This window comes from Martes martes, assembly GCF_963455335.1.
Source record: "Martes martes genome assembly, chromosome: 4".
NCBI lineage: Eukaryota > Metazoa > Chordata > Mammalia > Carnivora > Mustelidae > Martes > Martes martes.
The window spans coordinates 184,077,110-184,102,329 of NC_137891.1; the positions used below are offsets into that span (position 1 = coordinate 184,077,110).

At 54.2% G+C, this 25,220-nt stretch overlaps 1 protein-coding gene across 1 annotated transcript; it reads right to left on the bottom strand.

Moving 5' to 3' along the window:
• Positions 1-6,097: 6,097 nt before the first annotated feature.
• PGD (phosphogluconate dehydrogenase) lies at positions 6,098-23,750 on the bottom strand. The gene is made up of 13 exons (XM_080800453.1): positions 23,600-23,750; positions 22,897-22,972; positions 21,895-22,074; positions 19,207-19,272; positions 17,929-18,047; positions 15,399-15,468; positions 13,077-13,211; positions 10,769-10,958; positions 7,693-7,823; positions 7,382-7,515; positions 7,118-7,217; positions 6,857-6,979; positions 6,098-6,772 (listed from the first exon to the last, which is right to left on the bottom strand). Exons 1-13 carry the CDS (start codon positions 23,605-23,607, stop codon positions 6,653-6,655), a joined length of 1,452 nt encoding a protein of 483 aa, XP_080656579.1. The 5' UTR covers positions 23,608-23,750; the 3' UTR covers positions 6,098-6,652.
• Between the last annotated feature and the right edge of the window lie 1,470 nt (positions 23,751-25,220).

Genomic DNA, 25,220 nt, shown 5'->3' on the forward strand with positions numbered 1-25,220 from the left:
CGCGCCCTCTGGCGGCCGTTCCGGGAACGTTCCTTCGCGGTCCGGGGGCGGGGCCCGGCGGCGCAAAGCCATCTCCCCGCCGCGCTGGCCCCCCACCGGCTCCCCGCGGCTCGGCCCCCGGCTGGCGGCTCAGTCGAGCCCTCGAGCCCTCGGAAAGAACCCGTGTGTGCAGGGACAGCGTCGCCGGGCGGCACCCTTCCCTGTCAAATGCGTGTGGCTCTAACTCGCAGGCCTTGCAAAATCCACCCAGTGTCCGTAACTGTGTCGCCAACGGCCGCGTTAGGACGTCAGTCTGCAGACACCTGCTGGATGACTGTCGCATTCGGCCGCGCAATGAGTAGGTGACACAGCAGAGGCTCAGTCACTCATCAGCAGTCCAAGGGCCCCCAATTTAAAAAAAAAAAAAAAAAAGTAAGCTCTGCGCGACATGGGGCTCGAACTCCCGCGCCCAGAGACTTCATGCTGGTCCAACTGAGCCAGCCAGGTGCTCCAGGGCCCCCACCTTTTTTTTTTTTTTTTTTAATGATTTATTTATTTTAAAGGGAGAGAAAGAGAGCGTGCGCATGGGCAGAGGGAGAGGGAGAAAGCAGACTCGGAGCCACGTGGGATCTGAGATCGTGCCCTGAAATCAGGAGTCCGAGCTCCACCTCCGGAGCCAGCCTGGCGCCCCAGGCCCCCCAGTTTTTTTAAAAAAGGCCTTTGAGGGGCACCTGGGTGGCTCAGTGGCTTAAGCCTCTGCCTTCGGCTCAGGTCATGATCTCAGGGTCTTGGGATCGAGTCCCGCATCGGGCTCTCTGCTTGGCGGGGAGCCTGCTTCCCCCTCTCTCTCTGCCTGCTTGTGATCTCTCTCTGTCAAATGAATAAATAAATAATCTTTAAAAAAAAAAAAAGGCCTTTGACCTGGTTGTATATTTTTCTGGTGTCGCTGCAGTCATTAGGGAGCAGACACTGTCCTTGGGCCTCCGCACACTTAAGGCTTAGGGTCGTGTTCATTCCTGGTTACAGCGGGAGGTGAGCGTTGAGAGCCGCTGAGGGTTATTTCCAACCCCTTCCCAGTGCCCAGGAAATCACCGGCCTTTCCTGACAAATACGGAACTAAGGAAGAAAAGCAGGGCGCTCGGGGTGTGCTCAACAGAGAGAACACATGGGCAACCTCCCCGCTTGCCACCTGTGTGGAGAAAGTTGGGGGCAGAGGGAGAAGTTGCGGGGCAGAATCCCACAGGGATTTCCCTTTGACTCCTCACCTGCAAGCGGTCCACGTCTCTGCCGAATCCTACAGAGATCTGACACACACAGCTATGAGGGGCGATTATTCGCCGAACCCGGAGACTTTATTCTTCAAAATATCTACAAAGGGTTCTTAGAAACACAAAGCTCTAACGTATTTTAATTGTCAGTTTATAGAATGATGACCTTAAGGGAGAGAAAACTTGCAGACAGACCGGTATGAACCCGAATAACCTTTTTTGTTTTTTAAAAAAAAGATCATGCGCATCTGTATGGAGACGTGGGATACTTGAAAGGAATAAAAGAGCCGGAAGGACACGTGATAAACATAGTTGACTTCTGAGCAGTGAGTTGAGGAGAAGGCAGAGAAAGGCACTCAGATTTTCACTTCATATTTTCCTGCATTCCACATTTCTCAACAAGTGTGTGTGTGTTTTACAATAAAGGTAAGCCCATAAGCCACTCCTGGTCTTCCTCCTCCACAGAAGTGCCCCCCAAGCCCTACGAGCGTGCAGATGGCTGAGACCAGAGAACCTCTTTTTGGAGGAATTGGCCTTCTGATCAATTTCCGTTGAATCTGAGATGACAGGTGCCTCCGGCCTCTTCTCTCTTGCTCCCTGAGAGAATCCCAGTGTCCAGTCTTCTGGGATGGTCCCCAGTGCCATGCAGGGTCGACCTCTCATGGGATGTCCCTGACGTGCGGCCTCTGCCTTAGCAGGCCCAGTTCTGCCCGTTGGAAGCCACCCTGCTCCCCCTGCTGCCACTCTCTGGTCTCCAGCAGGAAGGAAGGGTGCCCCGGGGTGGGGGCGTGGAGTGGGCTGGGAGCAGGTGGGGAGCTCCAGCCCTAGGCCCAGACCTCAGGTTCAGAGTCCAGCCCCTATCGCAAGCTTTGTGACCCAGGGCGAGCCGCAGAACCTCTCCAAGCCCCAGTTCCTGCATTTATAAAGTGGGGACCCTAGTACTAACGTCAGAGAGTGGTTGTGAGGCCGAAATTGCACCTAAGTGCTCAAGAAATAGTCACGGTTATCTCCTGGGCCCTGTCTCTGCTTTGTACCTTGCATGTTACCCCATTTTAAAGCAGCTGCTTGCCAGGGCGCCTGGGTGGCTCGGTCGGTTAGACGTCCACTTCTTGATTTTGGCTCAGGTTGTGATCTCAGGATCATGAGACTGAGACCTGCATCGGGCTCCGGGCTAGGTGTGAAGTCTGCTTGGGATTCTCTCTTTCCCGCTCTGCCCACCCCACCCTCTCTAAAAAATACACACACATACACACACACACACACACACACATCTATCTATATGTATAAATAAATCAGTTGCTTCCCAGGGCAAAAGAACATTATTCTAGTGGTCTGTGGGGGACCCACACACTTCAGAGTCTAATAGGGGAGGTCTGGAGCTGAGACGTTACGGCACAGAAAATGGATTGATTCTGATGGAGCGATTTTGCCGGGTGAAGACCCAGCCCCGACAATGGCCACTAGATGTCAGCCTTGTGCCACGATGTGATACCAGGCCTGTCCTGCCAGGGGTGAGCCTACCCTTCCCTGGGGCTTACCAGGCTCCTCGGCTGTTTTAGGCGCCCTCACAGTGGGTACTGGGGCCCCGTTTGATATGTGAGGGGCCAGGGTCACAGAGGCGAGAGGACTTTGCTCGAGGCTGACACACTAGGGAGTGGTGGAGCCCAGATCTGACGAGCGGCCGCCTGGCTTCTGAGCCCTCGCCCTACGTCAGATGGGCCTTTGCGGGTTTCCTGGATCTTTTTCAGCTGCATTAAACAGGGTGCCCTGAACACTTAGCTCACTAACAGTCGTCACTTATTTCCTCCAAAACTGCCCTGTAAAATGCTGACTCCGCACACTCGATCTCTGTCGGCCGTCGTAAGAATTCAGGACCTTCTGTGTGCTCCCCGCACAGACGCGGGCTCCCCGACACCGTGCCTGGCATGTGGAGGTGACAGTAAGTGTGCGGGGGGCCGCGTGGAGGAGTGAATGTGCCCGCTGAGCAGGAGGGTGGTGTGCGGGGCAGCCGTGTTCCGGCGACAGGGCTTCGGGGGCCTGTGACCTCGGACAAGTTCCTCCACATCCCAGTGCCTCGATTGTAAACTGGGGTAACGATAGTACCTGCTTCGGGGGGTGTTGTAGTAAATGAGTCCCTTAAAACAGCGCCCGGCCCACAGTTCTGATCATATTCCTGGATGCGCCATCGATATGGTGTGAGACGCTCAGGAAAACTCCCGAATAGGGCCAGAGCTCCTGGCTTCACTTAACAAATCGTCTTTTTCCAGAGAAGTTTTTGTGGCAGCTTTTGGCTCAAAAAATCGAGCTACCCTCTCCTGACCCCCATGCTTCCCCTGGAGCCTTGCCGCGCTGCCGTCCACCCGTTGAATTGGGGGTGCTTATGACTTGCTCGTAACCGACAGAATGTGGCTGAAACAATGCCGGAACGCTCCGCTTTGGAGCCGAGCCCCCAGGTAAGACGTTAGCCCAGCCCGGGGCTGCCAGGCCATGAGGCGGCCCAAGGCCACCCGGTGAGGCCACACGTACCTTCCTCAGCCTCGCTGAGGTCCCAGCCAGCAGCCAGCATCGGCCACCAGATGAACGAAGAGGACAGACACCTCGGAGTGCCCCTGGCCATGGAGTGGCCCCGAGCCTTCAGGTTTTTTTGCTGAGCCCCGGAGACCGTCGAAAAGAGACAAGCTATGCCCTCTGTGCCTTCCAGCTCCTGACCCACAGAATTAGGGTAATAATGGTTATTACCCGCTCTTAGGGCGGTGGTATGCACCCCGCGGCGGTAACTGCGACAGCGCGCAGGATTACCGGGCAGTGAACACAGACACGCTACCGTACATGTGAGTGTACTATAACACAGTAGCTCTATCCTGAAGGCCCCTCTGCCTCTCCTGAAAGGGGGGGCTCCACATCTTCCTCCAGGAATGTGTGACTTGCCCGCCCCTGCTACCTGTTACCGTCCCCGTAACCCGGGGAAGTGGTTTTTAACTCGCTTCGCAGATGAGGAAGTGGCAGTCGGAGGAATCCGGTGTCGCTGCTGGCCAGCAGAGTTGGGGCGTGCACCCCCGGAGCCCGGCCACCCTCCCCGTGCGCCCAGGCCCTTCTCGGGTCCATGGGCCACCGCGGTGGCGGCAGCAGGGAGCTCATCAGACGCGCACAGCGCGGGGCCGCACCCCATCCTGCTGAATCCGAATCTGCCCTTTTTCTCAAGACCCTCCCCCGGGGCTGGGGGGTTGAACACAACTGGAGAAGCGCCCCCGGCCTCCAGTGACCTCCTGGAAGATGCCCGTCTCGACCGACACGCCCCGCCGGCAGACGCGGGGGAGCCCACCAGGAGCCTCCGGAGGCCTGGTCTGCAGAGGGAACTCGCCGCTGGGTGCTGGGACGCGAATGCGGTTTCCAACTGGCAGAAACCCCGCTGCGCCAGGGACAGGGGCAGCCCGAAGCGGGAACAGTAATGCCACACAGAGGGGCTTACTACCTGCAGGTGCTGGCCTGTTCTTACTCGAGGCTTCAAAATAGCCGTGAGCAGACAGGCCCTATTATCCCATTTTACACCCGGGAAAACTGAGGGCAGGGAGAGTCAGGGGTTCGGCAGCAGGTGGCAGGGGGCAGGGAGGGCCTGGATCTGAAGTTCCGCAGCTTCTGGGTGGTGAGCAGGGTCAGTCTGTGCGCGCCCGAGCAGGATTTCACTCTTCTGCGCAGTCCAGCTCTACGTCCCACGCTGTTGCCGCCTGGCCTCCCGCCCCCCCCCCCAGTGTTTCTCTCGAAGGACTCGCTCGCTCTCCACCCGAGGGGCACCTGCCTGCCTCAGCGCAGGCGGTCAGAGATCACCTGTGAGAAACGCTGCATCGACGGGTCCACATCCCCTAAAACAGAGCCCTGTCAGGGGGCGAGGGCACGTGTGTGACGAGCACTGGGTGTTCTAGGTAACAAGGGAATCACTGAACGCTGCATCAGAAACTAAGGACGTACTTACTGGACGGTGGCCAGCTGAAATTAAAAAAAAAAAAAAGCCCTGTCGGGGCGCCTGGGAGGCTTAGTCCGGTAAGCATCTGCCTTCAGCTCAGGTCATGATCCTGGGGTCCTGGGATCGAGCCCAGCATGGCTCCCTGCTGAACAAGGAGCTGCTTCTCCCTCTGCCTGCCGCTCCTTCTCTGATGCGCCTGCGCGCTCTCGCTGACAAAATCTTTTAAGAAAAAAAAAAAAAAAACAGTCGTAGGCAGTGACTCAGCACCTCTGAGATCTGAAGGTGGGGGCGGGGAGGGAGGGGTGACAGGCCACGTCTAGCTAAGGCTTCACATCCAGGCTGAGCCTTTCATGAAAAGGACGGGCTCTCGGGTCAGCTCTGCGAGCCCCTGCGCTTTTCTGAAAGCGGTCGGAGGCCAGAGTAGCGCCAGCGGTCAGAACAAGGAAGCACTGTGCTCTACGCCGGGATTCTCGCAGGACGGTGTAGAGCGTTCCAGAGAGCTCTTCTGGAGTTAAGCTGTTGGAATAAAGCAATTCCACTGGCCCCAGGCCACGTAACCCTACCAGTAAGTAAGTACGCCAGCAGGATTCTTTCTCTTGAGTAAACAAGGTAAAGTAAGTGAACAGCCCAATTTGAAGACCAGGCCCCGGTCACTAAAAATCCCACCCCTCACCCATGCGCCCGGCTTAGGGACGAACAGAAAGAGGGGGGCACACGGAGCCCCTCACATCGTTTAAATGTAGTTCCTGACACGTTCAGCGTGAAGTGCGACACAGAGAAGGCACGAAGACTTTTCCACCAACAGCCACACACCAGCACCCAAGCCGAGAAAACATTCGTGTCCCGTGTCACCTCCTCGTCCTTCCCCGCACAGGTAACCACGATGCTAACTCTTGCTGTGTTTCTTGTATTGTCTGGGAGTCTTTTTAAAAAGAAAACGGAGATGGGGCGCCTGGGGGGCTCAGTGGGTTAAAAAGAAAACGGAGAAGGAAAAGCGCACGAGGCTGGAAGCAAACAGGCTCCAGTGGGAGGAAACCGGCGGCTCCGCATGGCCGAGTCGGGAGCACTGGCACACGGAGGATCTACCTTTAATTATGTGGAGAAAAGCCGGAAACCTACCACGTGACGCAAACGTCCCAGTCTGAGCGACGTCCCCCCTCCACGCGTGCCTTGAGCAGGGGACACGGCCGTGTGGGGCTGGGGCACACAAGCGTGCACAGGCTGGCCTCCTGCTCGGCCCCAGGACGCCAGGGCAGAGGGCACCGTGCTTCTCCCAGGGCCACTGCACATGGACACTCACGTGACCTTGTCAGGAGTCCCTTAGGAGACTTTATTTTAGAAAAGGTCTGAGCAGAGAGCAGGGCGGAGGGCTGGGTGAGCAGCGTCGGGCGGCCCCTGGAATGTCTCCCCCCGTCCCGGGAACCGTGGCAGGTGACTGGTCTGATCAGGCATTGTATGAAGAGGACGACACGCTGCCCCCGTGGCCCGTCCAGTTAGTGTGGATAAACTGTCCGGGTTTGGCTAAGAGTTCGTAAGTGTGAGCCCCGAAGTAATCCCGCTGAGCCTAGAAGACAAGAAGTTGGGTGGTTGGAGTAACAGGGACGGGCCGCCGCCCGGGTGGCGCCGACCACCTGCTCAGACAGCTCACCTGGATGAGGTTGGCCGGCAGCACGTCGTGTCTGTACCCGTCGTAGAAGGACAGGGCGGTGGTGAAGCAGGGCATCGGGATGCCCGCCTGGACCCCAGTGCTCACTGCGCGCCGCCACGCGCCCTGAGCCGAAACAAACCAAAGACGAGTGGTCAGCCCGCAGGGAAGACGCCTGCCTCCTCCCCAAGCGGCAGAACGCCACGAGCGCCGAGGCTGGGAAGTGAAAAACCAGACTCCCGGCCCCCGGCTCTGGCGGCCCACCTGGCAGTCCTGGACAGCTGACTTAAAGAAGGCATCGAGCAGGAGATTCTCAAGTTGTGGGTTCCGGTCAAATGCATCCTTTATCTTTCCTAGGAACACGCTGAAATGATCAGGAGGGAAGAAAGCACCGCCTTAACCTGGGCGCACTGAGCGCCCGGCAGGAAGCAGGGGAAGGAGTCGGCGGGGAGACTGTCCACTCGGGCGCCAAGAGCACCGCCCTGGGGCACGGGGCGGGGGGGGGGGGCACGTGTGCCACACGCTCACCTCCTGATGATGCAGCCCCCTCTCCACATCAGGGCGATGCCGCCGTAGTTGAGGGTCCAGCCGAATTCCATGGCCGCCTGTCTCAGCAGCATAAAGCCTTGCGCGTACGAGATGATCTTGGAAGCATAGAGGGCCTAAGGGACGACGGACCCGTGGGAGCGAGAGTTAGCCGCGTCCTCCCCGCCAGCAGGCCGGGCCTAGCGTGGACGGTGGCAACAGGACACGGCTGGACTCTGCGGCCTCCCGCGGCCTCCCACCCCCACGGCTGCCCAAGGCACCCACAGCCACCTCGGTCAGGGACTGGAACACACCTTCCGAATATCCTCCAGAAATGCTTTCTTATCACCTTCAAACTGGATCTTCTGGGGACCCGTCAGCTTTTTGCTGGCTTGAATCCTCTCGTCCTTCAGAGATGACAAGCATCGAGCAAAAACCGCTTCTCCTGCGGAGGGGAGGGGAGAACGTGACCGGAGCTCACGCATGAAGCCGGCGGGAAAAGAGTACACATACGCCAGAAAGAATGAGGGAAATTAGTAAAGGAACGGATCTCCAGTTGTACCAAGAGCTGAAGTCTCAACCTTAGGCCGCAAAATTGAACCTGGCTCAGAAAGAATTTTCAAACTTGGGGCGCGTGGGGGGCTCAGTGGGTTAGGCCTCTGCCTTCGGCTCAGGTCATGATCTCAGGGTCCTGAGATCGAGCCCTGCATCAGGCTCTCTGCCCCCCCACTGCCTGCCTCTCTGCCTGCTTGTGATCTCTGTCAAATAAATAAACAAAATTAAAAAAAAAAATTTTCAAACTTATAAAAAATTTTGAACTTATAAAAACCTCTAGACAGTTGATTTGATCATCAAAACTCCAAAGAAATCAATCTTCTAGCATAAACACAGGTAGAGTCACAAAGATCAACGTGCAATTCACAAGGGGAGCTCTGAGCGCCTGGCAGGCTCAGCCGGTGGAGCTTGCGACTCTTGATATCGGGGTTATAAGTTCGAGTCCCACGTTGGTATGGAGATTACTTAAAAATACAATCTTAAAAAAAGTAAACAGGAGGAGTTCTGGGGAAAAAACAAGGAAGTAAAACCACTTTGGTTCAGAATTACTCTGCTGGTCCATATGTAAAATTTCAATTTCACTTGGGAGGGCTTTGATTTTTGAATGTTCACCAAAGACTCTCTTCTTTAGGAGCACTCACTGCCCCTCGAAAACTAGTTCACAGCAGGCAGCCATGAACTTCGCTCAGTGCTCAACTACAGTGGTGTCGCCCTGACCTGGGGGTTGTCTGCAACAGCCAGTACATGGAGAAACAGCAGACCTGCCCCTCAAAAAACTCCATTTTTTTTTTTTAAGATTTTATTTATTTTGACAGAGACAGAGCGCACAAGCAGGGGGAGCACCAGGGGGAAAAGCAGTCTCCCCACTGAGCAGGGAGCCCGACACAGGACTCGATCCCAGCACCCCGGGGATCATGATCTGAAACGAAGGCAGACACTTCACCATCTGAGCCACCCAGGAGCCCCAAAAACCCCATTTTCTAATCATTTAAATTTCTTTTCCAGTACGTCCACGATCACCATAATTTTGTTTCATTTGAATGAACAACATTTCAATACGGTATTTTAATATCAAGATATTTAACCTTCTCAAAAATGTGCCCTTCGAAAAGACGACTTGCTCAACTGACACATTACACAATTAGAGTAAATTACACATACGAATCCGTCCCCCACAGATAAAATGAAGTAAAACCTCTGGGCTTTGTTTTGGAGGGAAGGGGACCGGCCACACACCTGACAGCACTGCCCAAACCCGGAACACACACACCGACATCAAGGGGCAGCCCGGTGGGCTTGCCCTCGCCACCCTTGCACACACACACGATGACTCGGCACCAGGGGACGGAAGTGTCAGTGTGACACGGCTGGCGCAAGGAGGCCAGGGTGGCACAACACCCCGTGTTACCCAAGGGTCAGCTCGAAGACTTCCTTCCCCGTTGGTCCAGCAAACACGAAGGGTGCCCACCCAGGGACGAAGCCTGGCCTGCCTCCGACCGGGAGAGGGGAGCCTCTCTCCACCCGAGAGCAGGATCCTTTCTGACCCTCCCTCGCCCTTCCACCGGCGTCGGTGACCAAGAAACTGTTCCTGGCGGCTGTGCCCTCACTCCCCTGCCCTGGGCAGCCCTCACGTTAGCTCAAGAGTGACCACTGCCCTCTGCACCGAGCTGGCTAAGCGACCCGCTTCTCCTTGCGTGGCTCACAGCTGGCCTCGGAGAGCCCTAATCCATAGGAAAAGGAAAGGCGGGAGGAGACTTGGGGGTGGGGGGGGGAGGCAGCCTCTAACAGGTCGAGCGGAGAGGAAAATCTGTTTTTGGAGGGGGAGCCGTTCTGCCAGGAGCAGAGATGAGCCTTTCATTCAGCACGCCAGGCACCTTATTCTGCTGTTTTCAATCTTACCAGAAATGTATCTGTTTTTTTCTTAAAGGACCAACTTGTTTCATGAATCCTCTTATTATCTGTCATCTGTTCATTTCTGCTTTCTACGATTTCCATCACCCTGTATCTTCCAGTTTGAGGCTGAGCTCGCTGCTCTAAAACACAACATCCATGAAAAGGACACACACCAATGGTCAGGATCGTGGCTTTCCTCTAAAGGAAGGGGAAGGAACAAAGGAAGAGAGTTCCTAAAGGACCTGAAATGTATAGGCTATATTTTATTTTTAAAATATCTGGGGGAAGGGTGCCTGGCTGGTTCAGTAGGAAGAGCATGTGACTCTCGACCTCACGGTCATGAGTTCAGGCCCCATGTTGGGTGCAGAGATTACTTAAAAATAAATAAACTTTAAATAAAATGTAAAAATAGGGGCTCAGTGGGGAGCCTGTTTCCTCCTCTCTCTCTGCCTGCCTCTCTGCCTACTTGTGATCTCTCTGTCAAATAAATAAATAAAATCTTTTAAAAAATAAATAAAATAAAAAATAAGTAAAATATCGGGGAGGAGGAACCACAGCAAAATTTTAACAAATGTTGAGGACGGAAGCTCATGTCATTCATGAACAATTTCGTTACCGTGACCTTCCCCATGAGAAGGCCGTGGAGGTCACTGACCACAGTTCAGTCCCCAAGACAAAAGCCAGCCGGAAGGTCGAACTGGATAAGAGAGCCAGGAACTCCCAAATGCCCCTCAGAGCCCGCATGACCGAGAGAAGGTTGGCAGGAGGAGAGGCTGGCGCGCAGGCTGGAGCGCCGGAGGAGCGGGAAGCACCGAACGCCGCCGCGCGCCGCACACAAGCTCCCGGAGGCCGGTCCGTAGTGGCCGGTCTACACCAGCATCCCGGAAGGACAGCAAGAGCGAAACCGAGAGACGAGGGGCTTCGGCGGGGAGCGCACGTTACCGATGAGGGTGACGGGAACGCCGTACTCCAGGGCCGAGATGGCGGTCCACTTGCCCGTGCCCTTCTGGCCCGCGCTGTCCCTGATCTTCGGCAGCAGGTGTCTGCCGTCGCTGTCTCGGAACTTGAGGATGTTGGCCGTGATCTCGATGAGGAAGGAGTCGAGCTCTGTCTTATTCCACTCCTCAAACACCTAGCGCGGGACGTGGGAGGAACAGCGTGAGAGAAACCAGGCCTGTGCAGAAGCCCCCGGGCCCCCGGCTTCGGTCTGCAGTGACCGGTGCTCACGACTCGCTCCGCCTACGGGGCTGAGCCCCGCTCCCCTGAGTCGAGTTTGCTGCTCCCCACGAGTCAGCTGTGTTTGCTCGCACCATCGCCTCCCCGGAGGCCGTCCCTGCTCACCGGACCTCCTTACGCCCCCCTCCTCTCCTTCCCAAGCTCCCGCCAGCCAGCTGCACACTGCCCGCGGAGCGACGGTCGTGTGTCCCAGCTCCGTGCGGCCAGGGGACAGGGGCTTTGGTTGTTTTGCTATTACGTCCCCAACACGGAGAACAGTTCCCGGCATATAGGACAGCACTCGTATCCATACATACGTTGTTTTCAGTAAATCGATTATATCTGAACACACAATAAGAGAAGCACTGTTTCTACGAAAATTAAGTTAAATTGTTTTAGAAAGAAGAGTGAACGCAGGTCAGCGAAACAAAGCAGGGATGACACGTTTCAAAGCTGGGAGGAAGGGTGGCCGGGGAGGGGGTTCAGTCAGGGGAGGCTGCAGCTCTGGATCTCAGGGTTCTGAGTTCAAGCCCCATCTTGGGTGTAGAGATGACTCAAAAAAATAATCTTTAAAACAAAAACATTAGGAGGAAAAACTGTAAGAACTCTGGAAGGATTCTGCAGTGTGCACCTTGCAAGGAAGTGTCCCTAAATCATGTTCCACTCGAAGGCACTGGAAGGGGAAACCCTAGACGACGAGAAAGAGGACTATGACGCTGGCCAGCAGAGCCACACTTGGAGGAAAGGACTGGATGGGTGAGGAATGTGTCTTCCTCTATTTCCAGTTAAAAAAAATGTTTACCTAGTGACAATGCTGAAGTCTTTAGAGAAAAGAGTACTGGTGCTTACCTTGAAATGTATTTTTATTTTAAAAATTTTTTTTTATTTTTAAAAAAGATTTTATTTATTTATTTGCCAGAGATCACAAGTAGGCAGAGAGGCAGGCAGAGAGAGAAGGAAGCAGGCTTCCCGCTGAGCAGAGAGCCCGACTCGGCGCTTGATCCCAGGACCCTGAGATCATGACCTGAGCCGAAGCAGAGGCTTAACCCACTGAGCCACCGAAGCACCCCTTGAAATGTATTTTTAAAAGATCAAACTGATAAAAGAGGGACGGACAGACATTCGACAAAGCAAGTAAAATGCTAGTACGACAATGTGCGTGGTGTGCACACAAATGTTCACGACCAAATCTTTCAACTTTGCTGTGTGTTTGAACATCTGCTTCCTAATAAAATGTTGGAGGGAGGATTTTTTTTTTTTTAAGATTTTATTTACTTGACAGACAGAGATCACAAGTAGGCAGAGAGGCAGGCAGAGAGAGGGGGAAGCAGGCTTCCCGCTGAGCAGAGAGCCCGACTCAGGGCTGGATCCCAGGACCCTGGGATCATGACCTGAACTGAAGGCAGAGGCTTTAACCCACTGAGCCACCCAGGCGCCCTGTGGGGGATGTTTATGGTTCCCCCACTTTGATTAACTTTTGATTAACTAACAGCCAGTCCCAACCTGACCAGGAAAGCAAGCTTCCATTCCGCCTCCCCCGTGGGACGATGCGGGACCAAATGAGGTAACGACCATGAAAGCACACAGGCCCGACACAGGAAGGGCCACTAAATGGTGCCAGTGATCAATGCCAAGGTTCTCGGGGCACACCTGGCTCCGCGGCTAGCTGCCCGATCGTACAGCCTCCCTTAAATCGCGCTGAGTCCATCCTTTTTTTTTTTTTTTTTTAAGATTTTAAAAATGTTTATTTACTTGAGAGAGTGAGTAAGAGAGGGCGCATGCTCAGGGAGGAGAGGGAGAAGCAGGCTCCCCGCGAAGCTCAATGCGGGACTCCATCCCAGGACCCTGCGATCACGACCGGAGCTGGAGGCAGACGCTTCACCGACGGAGCCTCCCAGATGCCCCTGGGCTGAGTCCATCCTCCCACCAGCATGACCACTGGAAGGAGGCGGAGGAAGGCTTTACCGGCGCAGGCAAATCCCTCTCACCGGAGCAGGAGGGGCCGCTGCAGCCCAGACGCAGGCCCGGGACTCACCTTTGCCATCTCGTCGTGCTCCATGGCCAGCACGTCCTTCATCAGGTGGTAGGCCTCACAGATGAGCTGCATGTCCCCGTACTCGATGCCGTTGTGCACCATCTTGACGAAGTGGCCGGCTCCTTCGTCTCCCACCTGTCGGGACGACAGGCACCAGGCAGCCTTCAGAGGCAGGACCCCGGGAAAGCCCGCAGCACATTCTCTGGCGAGGCTCCCTCCCCATACAGAAAAATAACAGGTAGGAAACAAATATCTGTAGTATTTTTAAAATTAAGCATCACTACGTCACCACTGAATAAAAGCTCCCATCCAGTCGAGTGTTCCTTCAAACTCACTCTGAACTCGTTCCTCTCGAGCTTTTTCCAAGCCTCCCAACTCGCGGCAAGCACGGCAGCTCATGAGCCTGCATCTCCCGCCCTCCCTTGCTAGGAAGGGCCCTCGCTCAGCGAAAGACCCAACTTCCCGAAGTTACCACTCTCCCACCGCCGGGGCTTACAGCACGTCGGCTGAGTTAGAAAACACGTTAACTGTGTCGTAGTTGCTGCTAAGGGGCTACCAAGGGGTAAAATGACCCCGGATCCCTGGTCTGGCCGTCCACCTGGTAAGCCTCGAAATGTGTCCTTGTCAGTCTCTCAGCTGACGAGATACGGGTTTATGAGAAAGCTGGCGAGACGTATGCAGCTGGAACACCCGTCTGTGAATTCAGGTTAAAGTAACTACAGATTTTAGTGGTTACAAGGCTCAGTCCCAATGGCACATTCCGTCCCTACAGACGAGCTGTGCGGGGAACCAAAGCATCTGAAAATTGCTCGGTGGGCCAGGAATCACAACAAAGGGAGTTTCGGGGTCAAACATCGGTGGCGACAAGCTCCGCAGTCGGGCGCAGCCATCTCCACGACAGGCATCCACGTGCGCGGTGGCCCGAGGTTTGTTTGACCTGCGTGCTCTCTGCTGTCACCGCTGGGATCCGGACGACTGACCTTTCCATCAGAGACTCCTGCCGTCTGCGTTTCCGCTGCTGACCTGCCCCCTTCTGATCCTGACGCCTTCTGTGGCTGCCGCGTACCACGGCCTATAACGTCCTACTTCACCCCGTCGCTCCTGAAACTTCGAGTGAACGAAGGAGTGTCTGCTCTCAGTATCCACACCAGCTTTCTCAACAGCCCGAAAGTAAGCCTGGAGGCTCTGGAATGTCAGCCCCTGACTCGGTCAAGACCCAGCAGGGCCAGTACTGGCTTCTCGTCACGATTCTGTCCCAAGCGTGTCTACAAGGGAGTGACTGCGGCTGTCCTTGCACTGCAGTAATTGACTGTCGAGGCCGGAACGTTCCCTTCCCAGTCCTTGACACTAGTGAGAACATCTTCAACCCTCCAGGTCCAGCCCAGCCCCTCTCCACCCTAGTAGACCGGCCGGACTCGGGGACACTGGTTAAGAGGCACGGACCAGACCGGGGGCCCCCGCGGCCGTCACCGGGCACGGTCGGGCCTCCCCCTCATTGCTCGTCTGCCTCAGGCTTCCTCCACCTCTGCCTTTTACCTCCCTCACACGAAGTAAAACTAACAGAGGAGACTAGGAGCTAGAGACCTCGGAGACCACCCACCCCGCCCTCACATTTTAGGGACAAAACACTGAAGCCCACGTACTTTCCTGACTGACTCACTAACGGCCCGCAGTGGACGGAGAGCCGGGGTGACAGGTCAGGTCTCTCAGCCTGGCGCTTTGCCCACCCAGGACACGGCCCGAGGTAGGGACAGAACTGATCTTAGCGGCAACACAGAACGCAGGGAGGGAGGCGCACAGGAACAAGCCCAGGCCTCCCTCCTGTTTCGTGAGGGCGGAAGGCCTGACGTTGCGGGCTCTGTTCGAGCACAGAACACCTGATCCCGAGCTACGGGAAGATTTTCCGCATCCGTGGCCCGGACCTCCGAGCGCACCGCACCAGCCCCTCGATCCTCCTCCTTCCGTGCAGGCAGGCAAAGCCCACCTTGGACTGTGACACCTTCTTCATTTTCGTGAAGTCACACAGCTAATGACACGGGTCTCGCTTCACCTCGTCCTTGCTGTGCCTTCTTGAAGAATCCAACTTCTAGATGAATGGAGCCGGGCTGTTTTTAACACCAGCCTCAAGGCTCTGAAATACTCAGTTAGGAGGCCAGGCCACGTAAGACGCACGCGTCCTAGGCCATCGCTGCGCTAGCGACTTCAAGACTGTGAAGCTGGTCACCAAACTAACTGTGGCCCCCCAGGTGGTCCTGGCTCTGTGCGCTTTGCCCCGACTGCGCCCGTGTTACCAGCCGGCTTGAAAGAGGAGCCAGAACTTGCCCAGTCACAGCAGGGTTCCCCCGTTCCTACTTTTGCAGCGATGCCTTGGAAGATTGTCTTGATGTGGGGCCTGTGGGAAGGAACCGTGTAGTTTAGCTGCTGAAAAGAGGGACCGAGATCTCAGTAAAATACTCAAGGACCCCCCACCCCAATCGTTTTTCTTACAGATGAGAGGTGGAAGTGCCCCCCACCCACTGTGGAAAAAGTAATGAATGTGCCGAGTCCACGAGGTAAGCCCCGCAGAGGCTGCAGACTGGCTGGTGGGAGAAGACAGGAAGGCCAGCCGGAAGCATCAAAGCAGCAGAAATTTCTCGGGCGCTGTGACTCCAAACAGCAAGCAACAGGGAGGCTCCTGGGGAGATGCCTGTCATCGGTCTGGACGTGTGGCCTCAGGCCCGGCGGGGCTCCGGCACCCGCAGAACCCGGCAAGGATTCCCAGGGCAGCTTCCTTATGACACGGAGAAAAAGCGGCTGTTCCTCATCCCTCCCACTGCCCCCGGGGAGGAGACGCGAACTCACGAGGCTTTCTGCTTACACTCTCCTCAATACCGACCACTGAAGGCTTCTTCCAAAAAGTTTTTGGTAAAGGCATGGGACTGCCAGGGTTGCAACGTTCATGCTCAGGATCAGAGCTAAGACAGCTTCGCGCGAAGCTTTAAAACCTCCCTGAACTTGTACTGAGCGTTTTGGGCAACGGCACCACTCCTACCTCTGCCGGGGCTCGACCTCACCACCCCGAGGCCATGACCTGAGCCGAAATCCAGAGTCGGACGCTCAACTGACTGAGCCGCCCAGGCAACCGCCTTTTAAACACTGTATTAACCATCGTTCCTACTACTTTGAGCGAACAGTTTGAACAAGTCTTCCGTATGCTTACGACTGCCAGACAGTCTGAGAGAAGGAGTCACTGAGCGAGTGGGGCGTCGCTGCCTTAGCAAGTATCTTCGTGTGCATCGTCTGCTTGTCTAGCCCGAGATCAATGTTTGTAAACTTCTGGGCGCCTGGGTGGCTCAGTGGGTTAAAGCCTCTGCCTTCGGCTCAGGTCATGATCCCGGGGTCCTGGGATCGAGCCCCGAATCCGGCTCTCTGTTCAGCAGGGATCCTGCTTCCTCCTCTCTCTCTCTCTCTCTGCCTCCTTCTCTTCCTACTTGTGATCTTTGTCAAATAAATAAATAAAATCTTAAAAAAAAAAAAAGTTTGTAAACTTCTGAGAAGCAGGAAGATCTCTATCTACTTCCAGACTTCACATGCTGCGGGGGCACCTGAGTGGCTCAGTGGGTTAAGCATTCTCTCTCTCTTTTTTTTTTTTAAGATTTTATTTGTTTATTTGACAGACAGAGATCACAAGCAGGCAGAAAGGCAGGCAGAGAGAGGAGGAAGCAGGCTCCCCGCTGAGCAGAGAGCCCAATGCAGGGCTCGATCCCAGGACCCTGGGATCATGACCTGAGCTGAAGGCAGAGGCTTTAACCCACTGAGCCACCCAGGCGCCCCAGTTAAGCATCCTCTTGATGTCAGCTCAGGTCACGATCTCAGGGTCCTGGGATCAAGTCCCACTTTGGGTTCCGCGCTGGGTGGGGAGTCTGCTTGGGATTCTCTCCCTCCCTCTGCCTTTGCCTCTCCCCCCACTGACGTACACACTCTCTCTCCCTCTCAAATAAATAAATAAAATTTTTCAATCTCACATGCTGCACAGAATCCCAAGTTACTCATCAGAGAGCTAATTTAAAGAATAACTTTCCCCAGGAAACCCTTTACCTCTGGGAATTAGGTTTGATCACTCCTTACTTTAACCCCTAATGTAATTCTAGCACACCGGAAATCAAACTCATTCAGAAAAGAATGGTACCTTTCCATGTCTCCCTCAAAAGGATCCCTTTTTTCTTTCTTTCTCTCCTGCTCGCCCACCTCCCTCCGTCCGGCTTGCTCTCTCTGCAATCTCAGCAGCGAGTTTCCCTCCGTCTGAGTCAGATGTGATTATTACTTGTACCTTTTCATTTTGATTCTGTCCCATTCACCGCCCCCCCTTACACCTCGTGCACCCCTGCTCTGACATCACTGACGCCATGGCCAACACTTCCCCTTACGGACAGCACAGTGCACAGTGTAAAACTTGTTTTGTCCCCAAGTCAGATACAAAACTTCCACCTCACTCTCCCAGGGACAGGGATTTTTCACAATTATTAAATGAGCAGTTATCCTAGCCCTGGGCACCACTTGGAGAGGCAGACTTTACTTCTCAGTCCACACAGCGCCCAAGACATTATTCGAACGGCTTCCTTAAAGCCCCTGAACTCGGTAAGCCTGTTTAGAGCTTCTAGTATGAGTCTTGGAGGGAATAGCAGAGAACAAAGGGCAGAAGAGAGCCTGCACATAGGATGTCAACGCGGTAAACGTACAGACAGAAGAACTATTCCCGGCATCTCCGCCACTCAGGCCCCGCAGGGATCAGGGTGGCAAGAGGTGCCCACGGCTCACTCCCCTCAAGCTCAGGCTCCCTTGTGCGGCAAAGGGTGGCACCTTTGATACTCACCAGGCTTCCTTGTCCCCTCCTGGCATAAGTGAGGGGCCATACCGGGCCCCCTCCTCTCCACCACTGACACCGCTCCCCACAAACAAGATTCCCTTGGCCTTGAGGTCGCGACATCGTCTCTACATGACAGAAAAAGAATTTCATTATGCTTCCATAAGACAGTTTCTCCCAGTGGATGAGAGGAGGTGTAAGACAGGTATGGAGAGCCCACGCTGGACATGAAATGACCCCAGGATCCAAGAATAACCTGATCATTCCAGAAATTTTAGCCCGGGGCACCTGGCTGGCTCAGTGGTAGAGCATGCAACTTTTGATCTCAGGGTTGTGAGTTCAAGCCCCACGTTGGGTGTGGAGTCTACTTAAAAAAACAAACAAATAATAAAAAGAAATACATAACTCTAAAAAGAGATTTAATACACTCAGTTTGGGAGTCAGGACAAAAAAAAAAAGTCCGGGGAGCGTGGCTGGCTCAGTCAGTAAAGCGTGCGACTCTTAATCTCAGGGTTGTGAGTTTGAGCCCCACATAGGGCGTAGAAATTACTTAATTTAAAAAAAAAACCTGGGACACTTGGGTGGCTCAGTTGGTTAAGCCTCTGCCTTCGGCTCAGGTCATGATCCCAGAGTCCTGGGATCGAGTCCCAAATTAGGCTCCTTGCTCGGCAGGGGGCCTGCTTCTCCCTCTGCCTCCCACTCCCTCTGATTGTGCTCTCTCTCTCTGACAAATATATAAATAAGCAAAATATTAAAAAAAAATCCATGGAAGTTTAAAATAGCTACCCTTCCCCCAAAGGGAAATAATAAATAAATCTCATTTTCCTGGAAGGTCTAGTACTGTCAGACTCCATTAAGAGCTGGTGGGCTTTGGGGGGTACGGGTTTGGTTTTTAAGAGTTGGCTTCATACAAGTATGACTTCCTGCCACTTGGCATTTAGGACGATACAGGGTCTTCTCCCAGCACGCGAGGCCAGTAAAGCCGTGGTTCTCAACCACGTTGTTCACGGACGCATCATGGGCTGCTGGCAGAGAAGGGCAGAGCTAAGTACGAACTGTCCACCTCCTGCATCCACGGGGAAGCCCTGCTTCTGAGTTACACGTATGCCTGAGGTGACCTCAAGTACGTTCTAGCAGAAACAGAGGCTGAGGACAGCAGGGTCTGCACCAAGCCCCAGGATCAGCACTGCAGAAGAAGGGTCCACTCTTTTAGCACGTGTGCAATGCTGATACTTTTTTCTAGAACGTTCTCAGAACCAGGAAGAACTCAGACTGAAGAATACTTACTGTGGTGTCCCTGTACTCAGAATTTCCTCCATCAATGATGATGTCACCAGTGTCCAACAATGGTACCTGTAACCAGATGCAAGCATTACGGTGGCCCAAAGAAATGGAAGACAAAAGAGAACGTACCTTGACCAATTAAAACAAACGAGAATTTATCCCAGATAAATCCAATCTAAAAGCACATGTTGGGGCGCCTGGGTGTCTCAGTGGGTTAAGCCTCTGCCTTCGGCTCAGGTCATGATCTCAAGGTCCTGGGATCGAGCCCCACATCGGGCTCTCTGCTCAACAGGGAGCCTGATTCCCCCTCTCTGCCTGCTTCTCTGCCTACTTTTGATCTCTGTCTGTCAAATAAATAAATAAAATCTTTAGTTTAAAAAATAAATAAAAAATAAAAGCACATGTTTAATTTTCGGTAATCCTCCATGGCTAGAGCGAAGCCTATGTATAAGGTGAAGGCTCGCAACCCAGTCGGAACGCTCTGCAATAAAGCTTGTTCTCTTTAAAATTTTCCAATTTTAACCTCTGTGGGTTTAGCCTCTGCCTTCAGCTCAGGTCATGTTCTCAGGGTCCTGGGATCGAGCCCCATATCGGGCTCTCTGCTTAGCAGGGAGCCTGCTTCCCCCTCTCTCTCTGCCTGCTGCTCTGCCTACTTGTGACCTCTCTCTCTCTGTCAAATAAATGAATAAAATATTTAAAAAAAAAAAAAAAGAATGAGATTTAAAATTTTACAACAACCAAAATCTGCTTGAAAAATTTTGTGTTTCCACTGGGTGCCACCGGCTGTCTTAGAGTCCCAAATCCCAGCAATGGGACTCGTTCTAAAGGATCCCATCATTTCCTATAGAATCTGCCCACAGCAGCGGAGGGGCCCGGTAAGCAGCCATCAGCGGGTCTGGTGTGTCACTCCATGACCAGACCCGTCTGGAGGTGGCAGGAGGAGACCAGGCCTCGGACAAGCACGTCATCCTACAGGGCATGACGAGGCTGGCTTTACTAGTTATTCTTCTGTCTCCCCGCACAAGGATCCAGTGAACTTGACTTCGTATTTTCTTATGCTGGAGAATAAGCTACGGCCTTCCAGTCCCTTCTGTGTATAGCTAATCATGATCAGCTTAGCATCTCGCTACACGAAAAGCTTGGTGTGTCCTTTCCTTATCACAGCATTCTTCCTTTCTAGGTCATTCTTTTTTAAAGTGGTAACACACTGGTTACAAATTCCGCTCCCTGCGGAGACCCCCCAACTGTTAACAGGACTCCCGCAGAAAAGGAATGTTCATCCCTTGCCTTCGTTTATTGTCACTACGTTCTCACAGCTAATGCTTGGTTTTTCCAGAGCTGTCACTGAGAATTTGAGTTATCTTCGTAAGTTATTTCCACACGTTCCCCTTCGCCCATACACTGTGTGTGGTTTTGTGGGTTTTGCTGGTGGGAAAAGCACGCGAAGGCTGCATGGCACCGGCGGTGAGCTTGTCTCCACCGACGGACTGTGGGTGAGTTGTGCTGAGGAAAAGCCCCAGAGGCGCCCCAGAAACCACTCACAGCAACAGCGCTTCAACTAAACGCTGTTGGGCACATTCCCTGGGGAAGGAGCTGTTGTCGCCACTGGTTCCTCCCCTCCCACAGCCCTCCCAGTGGGTGAGTGGCCATCGGCCCTTCGGTGAGGGCACAGCCTGGTGAAGCACACAGGGAAGCCCACCGCCCCCTCGCCCCGGGGCCTAAAGGACGGGTCAGCCTAAGTTATGTTACAGCAACAGAATTAGCACCTACACAAAGCAGTCCCCCTACCGCTGAGGCTCAGGGCCGGAAGTACAACAGAGGCCCTCTCTTGGGCACCTGCCCGAGGGTCACCCTCCTGTCCTTGCAAGGCCATTGCAGCCCATACACACAGGTTTTTTTCTTCCAAAAAAGATATACCTGCTAGAGCCAACAAATCATTCAGAAATAAGTACCCAGCATGTAGGTATCCCTAGGATCCCCTAAGGGGATCTCATCATTTATATTAAATTATACAACGATTACATATTACTTTATACAAATGCTGAAAAAAGTGAAATCTACTTCTAAATTTGGATACCACGTTTATTGGTGAACAGCTCTAAGCATGCATAATCCACAACCAAAACAGTAAGTTTTTTTTGACCATCAAAGATAGAGATGGGGGCGCCTGGATGGCTCAGTGGGTTAAGCCGCTGCCTTCGGCTGGGGTCATGATCCCAGGTCCTGGGATCGAGTCGGCATCAGGCTCTCTGCTCAGTGGGGAGCCTGCTCCTCCCCCTCTCTCTCTCTGCCTGCCTCTCTGCCTACTTGTGATCTCCTGTCAAATAAATAAATAAAATCTTTAAAAAAAAAAAAAAAAAAGATAGAGACGGACCGAGCTCCCTACTATTTCTGCTCCTACTGTTAGTGAATTCTAATTGAAATGTCTCTCGGTGCCCCAGAATTTCGTATATATGGAATTATTACCACCTGAGGATACGCTGTGACTTAATCCGTGCCGATCAGGTTAACCAACACTGAGACAGAGAAGCACTGTTTGGTCTGAACTAAGCAGCTCACATCCAGACACCAAAGAGGCAAAAAAAAAAAAAAAAAAAAATCTCTTAAGTAAAAAGCGGTGACAGCTGACGGACTGCAGGAGAAGAGCCGCCCCGCCCCGCCAACAGCAGCTGGGAGCAGAGCTGGCCTCACCAGTTTGTCGATGAAATCGTCCACAGCTTGGCCGGCCTTCACCAGCAGTATGATCCGCCTCGGCCTCTTCAGCTTCGAGACCATCTCCTCCAAGGAGTGAGCACCGACCACTTTGGTTCCCTTTGCCTCATTGGCCAAGAAATCATCAACTTTGGAGACTGTCCTATTGAAAGCACAAACCTAGAAGGACAAAAAAAAAAAAGGTCTGCTCAGGAGATCCGGGACACAGAAGACCTTCAGACCCTAGATTAAGTGGCAGTGAAACTTCTACCCGCAGAGAAAGGAACAGAAGCAAAGGTCAGCTGCCCGAGGCAAATCAGGCTGGAGTCTGTCACCAGCTGATTGGGACTCAGATTCAAATCAAGGGACTTGATGCTGCAAACTGTTATCTTTTGTCACCAGTACTTTTTGTATCAGAACAAGCTTAGTGTTTGTACTGTTTAAACTTTCACTCACCCCAGTTCTCACTAGACAATGAAGTTACAGCTCTACCAACCCAGGGCGGATTTCTCCTCCTCAAGCTATGGGCAAGATGGGGCGCCTGGGTGGCTCAGTCAGTTAAGCCTCTGCCTTCCCCTCAGGTCATGATCCTAGGGTCCTGGGATGGAGCCCCACCCGCAAGGAGTCTGCTTCTCCCTCTCCCTCTGCCCCTCACCCCTGCCTTCAACTTTCTCTCTCCCGCTCTCTCAAATAAATAAATACAATCTTAAAAAAAGAAAAGAAAGATCCCAGTAGGTTTATTGCCACTGCAACCTTACAGATGCATTTAGCAAGACTCTCGGGAGATTGGTGGAGCTGCCCGCCCCCCACCCTCCGCCCCAGCCCCAGCCCCACCGCCCACACGCGAACTGGTGCTTCTCCTTCCTTGGCAAAACCTCATGAGCAGCAACAGGGGCCTGTCAGGAGAAGTAAGTGGCAGTTGCACACGATCTTGGAAATCAGCAGCAGCGCACCAAGACACACCAAGAACCCACAAGACAAGTGTGTGTCCTCCGGACTTACCACAAAGCCGTGGTCATTCATGTTCAAAATTAAGTTCTGGCCCATGACAGCCAGTCCAATCAGTGCAATGTCGGCTCTAAAAGACCAGGAAAGGGAACAAAGAAAACGTGTCAGTTCCACTTAATCCATTCCAACGCAGAGACCCAGAGTGTCCTAGCTTTTCCTGTGAACAGTCTGCCTTCCCTCTTCCCCTGCCCCCCCTTCACCCCTGAGAACCAGGCGTGCACCGCCCAGGCCACTGCAGACGGGCCACCCTGCGCTCCCCACTTCACCAGCCGGCGAGTTCTCTTGAGATCCACTAATCCTGCAGGAGGGCGTGCAACCTCCGCTCTGCCCCAGGCCACCCGCTAATGACTCACTGCGGCTGCCCCCGTCCCCCACGCCCCCCCGCCGGGGAGAAGCCCCGCAGGCAGAGCCGCCGACCGTCCAGGCACTTCCCCTCCGGCTCCGGCCCGGGGGGCCTCCCTCGGCCATGCCGGTCCCCTCCCCGCCGGGCCCTTTCCGGGCACAGGGGTCCGCCCGGCGCCGCCGCGAGAGGCAGAGGGCCTGGGCCCGACGGGGCTGAGACCCTGAAGGTCCGGGACTCCGGGCGCCACGAGGCCGGGCTCCCGCGACCCCCGGGGTCAAGGCGACGTCAGGGGTGGCTCCACCCTCCGCGCCGGTCCCCGGAAAGTTCCCCCGCGGCCCGCGGGCCGTCACTCACTGGGCCATGGCGGCGGCAGCGGCGGCGGCAGACTCGGCAGGAGTGGACGGAGCCGAAGAGCGGAGAGCGCGCGCCGCGGCGACGGAGGCTGAGTCCCGCTCCTGCTCTGGCCCCCAGGGCCTTGGCCGCGGCCTTCCGGCGCCGACCAATCGGAAGGAAGGGGCGGGGCTTATAGCTACGCCATTGGCCCTCCCCGGCGCCTGTTAGACCACCTGAGGCAAACGGACCCGCCCACTCCCGGGGCCGGCTCAGGAGAGCGCCGAGCACATCGATGGCAACGCAGAGGCGGGCAGGGCGGGGGCGCCTGGGACTGGTGGAGGCGGCGGGAGGCCCTCGGGACAGGCACTGGGGCGTGGGCGGGGCGCGAGGACCACTGGAGGGAGCGGGGGCGCCGGGACATATGAGGGGGCCGGGTCGGGAGCAGGGGACTCCCGGGACTGACACAGGGGGCGCGATGGGGGCTCCCGGGACGGGCACTGGGGGCCCGGCGGCTCGCGGTCACCGGCGGAGGGACGGCGGGCGGCTCCACCCGGACCCCGGAGCAGAGGACACTCGGGTTGGCGCCTCCAGTACATTTTATGATGTGTTTCTTCTGTGAATGCTTCATATCATCTAACATGTACCTTGCACCCTTGCGCGTAGTAAGTGCTCACCAGAAACAAAAGTCACGCCGCTGGTTAGTGGCTAGTTAGTGGCCCAGTTGTGACCCATTCAAGGCCAAAGCTAGTTCCATCCCAGCAACTGCACAAGTTACTTTGTAATACAGGTTTTAAGAGATACACTGTACTAACTTACCTGTAAGCTGTGTCCCGCTACCGTGTCTTTTCCTATTGGAAGTTAGGTCTGAGTAAATCACAGTTAACAGTATTTTTGAATGTAACGGAATCTCACTCTGAATATTTAAAATCTCAGGATCTGTCTTGGATGTAGAAATTTTCCTGTATTATTTTCTGCACTAAAGGCATTCTGTTAATTTGTTCTTTTCCTTGAGTTGCTTCCCTGTTTGCCCGTTTTGTACCAGCCAGGGCTTACCGTCCTGAAGTTCGGATTTTCTTTCTCCCCTCTCCTGCGTGGAGGGTGGTGTTCGTGAACTCTGTGGTTGACCCACTGTACAATGTCCAGGTGGGGCCAAGATTAGAACCGAACTTCCTTCTGAGGAAGAAAAAGTCCCTGTCCCGTGAGACCCTTTCCTTCATTCCTTCTTGCTTTTCCTGGTTGCAGAAATACGGGCTTGGAAGCAAGCCCAGAATTTATTTTAATTATGTATTGGTTCAGCATCAGTCATTTTTTTTTTTAAATTCCAGTATAGTTAACATGCAGGATTTTAATATGTCTCAGGTATGCAGCGTAGTGACTCAAGAATTCTATTCGTTGCTTAGTGCTGATCGCAATAAGTGTTACCCTTTTTTAAAAAAACTAATGTTTACCCCCAATGAGGGGCTTGAAGAGTCACATGCTCTACCAGCTAAGCCAGCCAGGCACCCCACAGTAAGTACACTCTTAATCCCTCCCGCCTGTTTCACGCATTCCGCCTCCCCCCCCCTTCTGGTGACCATTAGTTTATTCTCTACAGTTAAGAGTCTGGTTTTTGGTTTGTCCATTTCTCGTTTGTTTTGTTTCT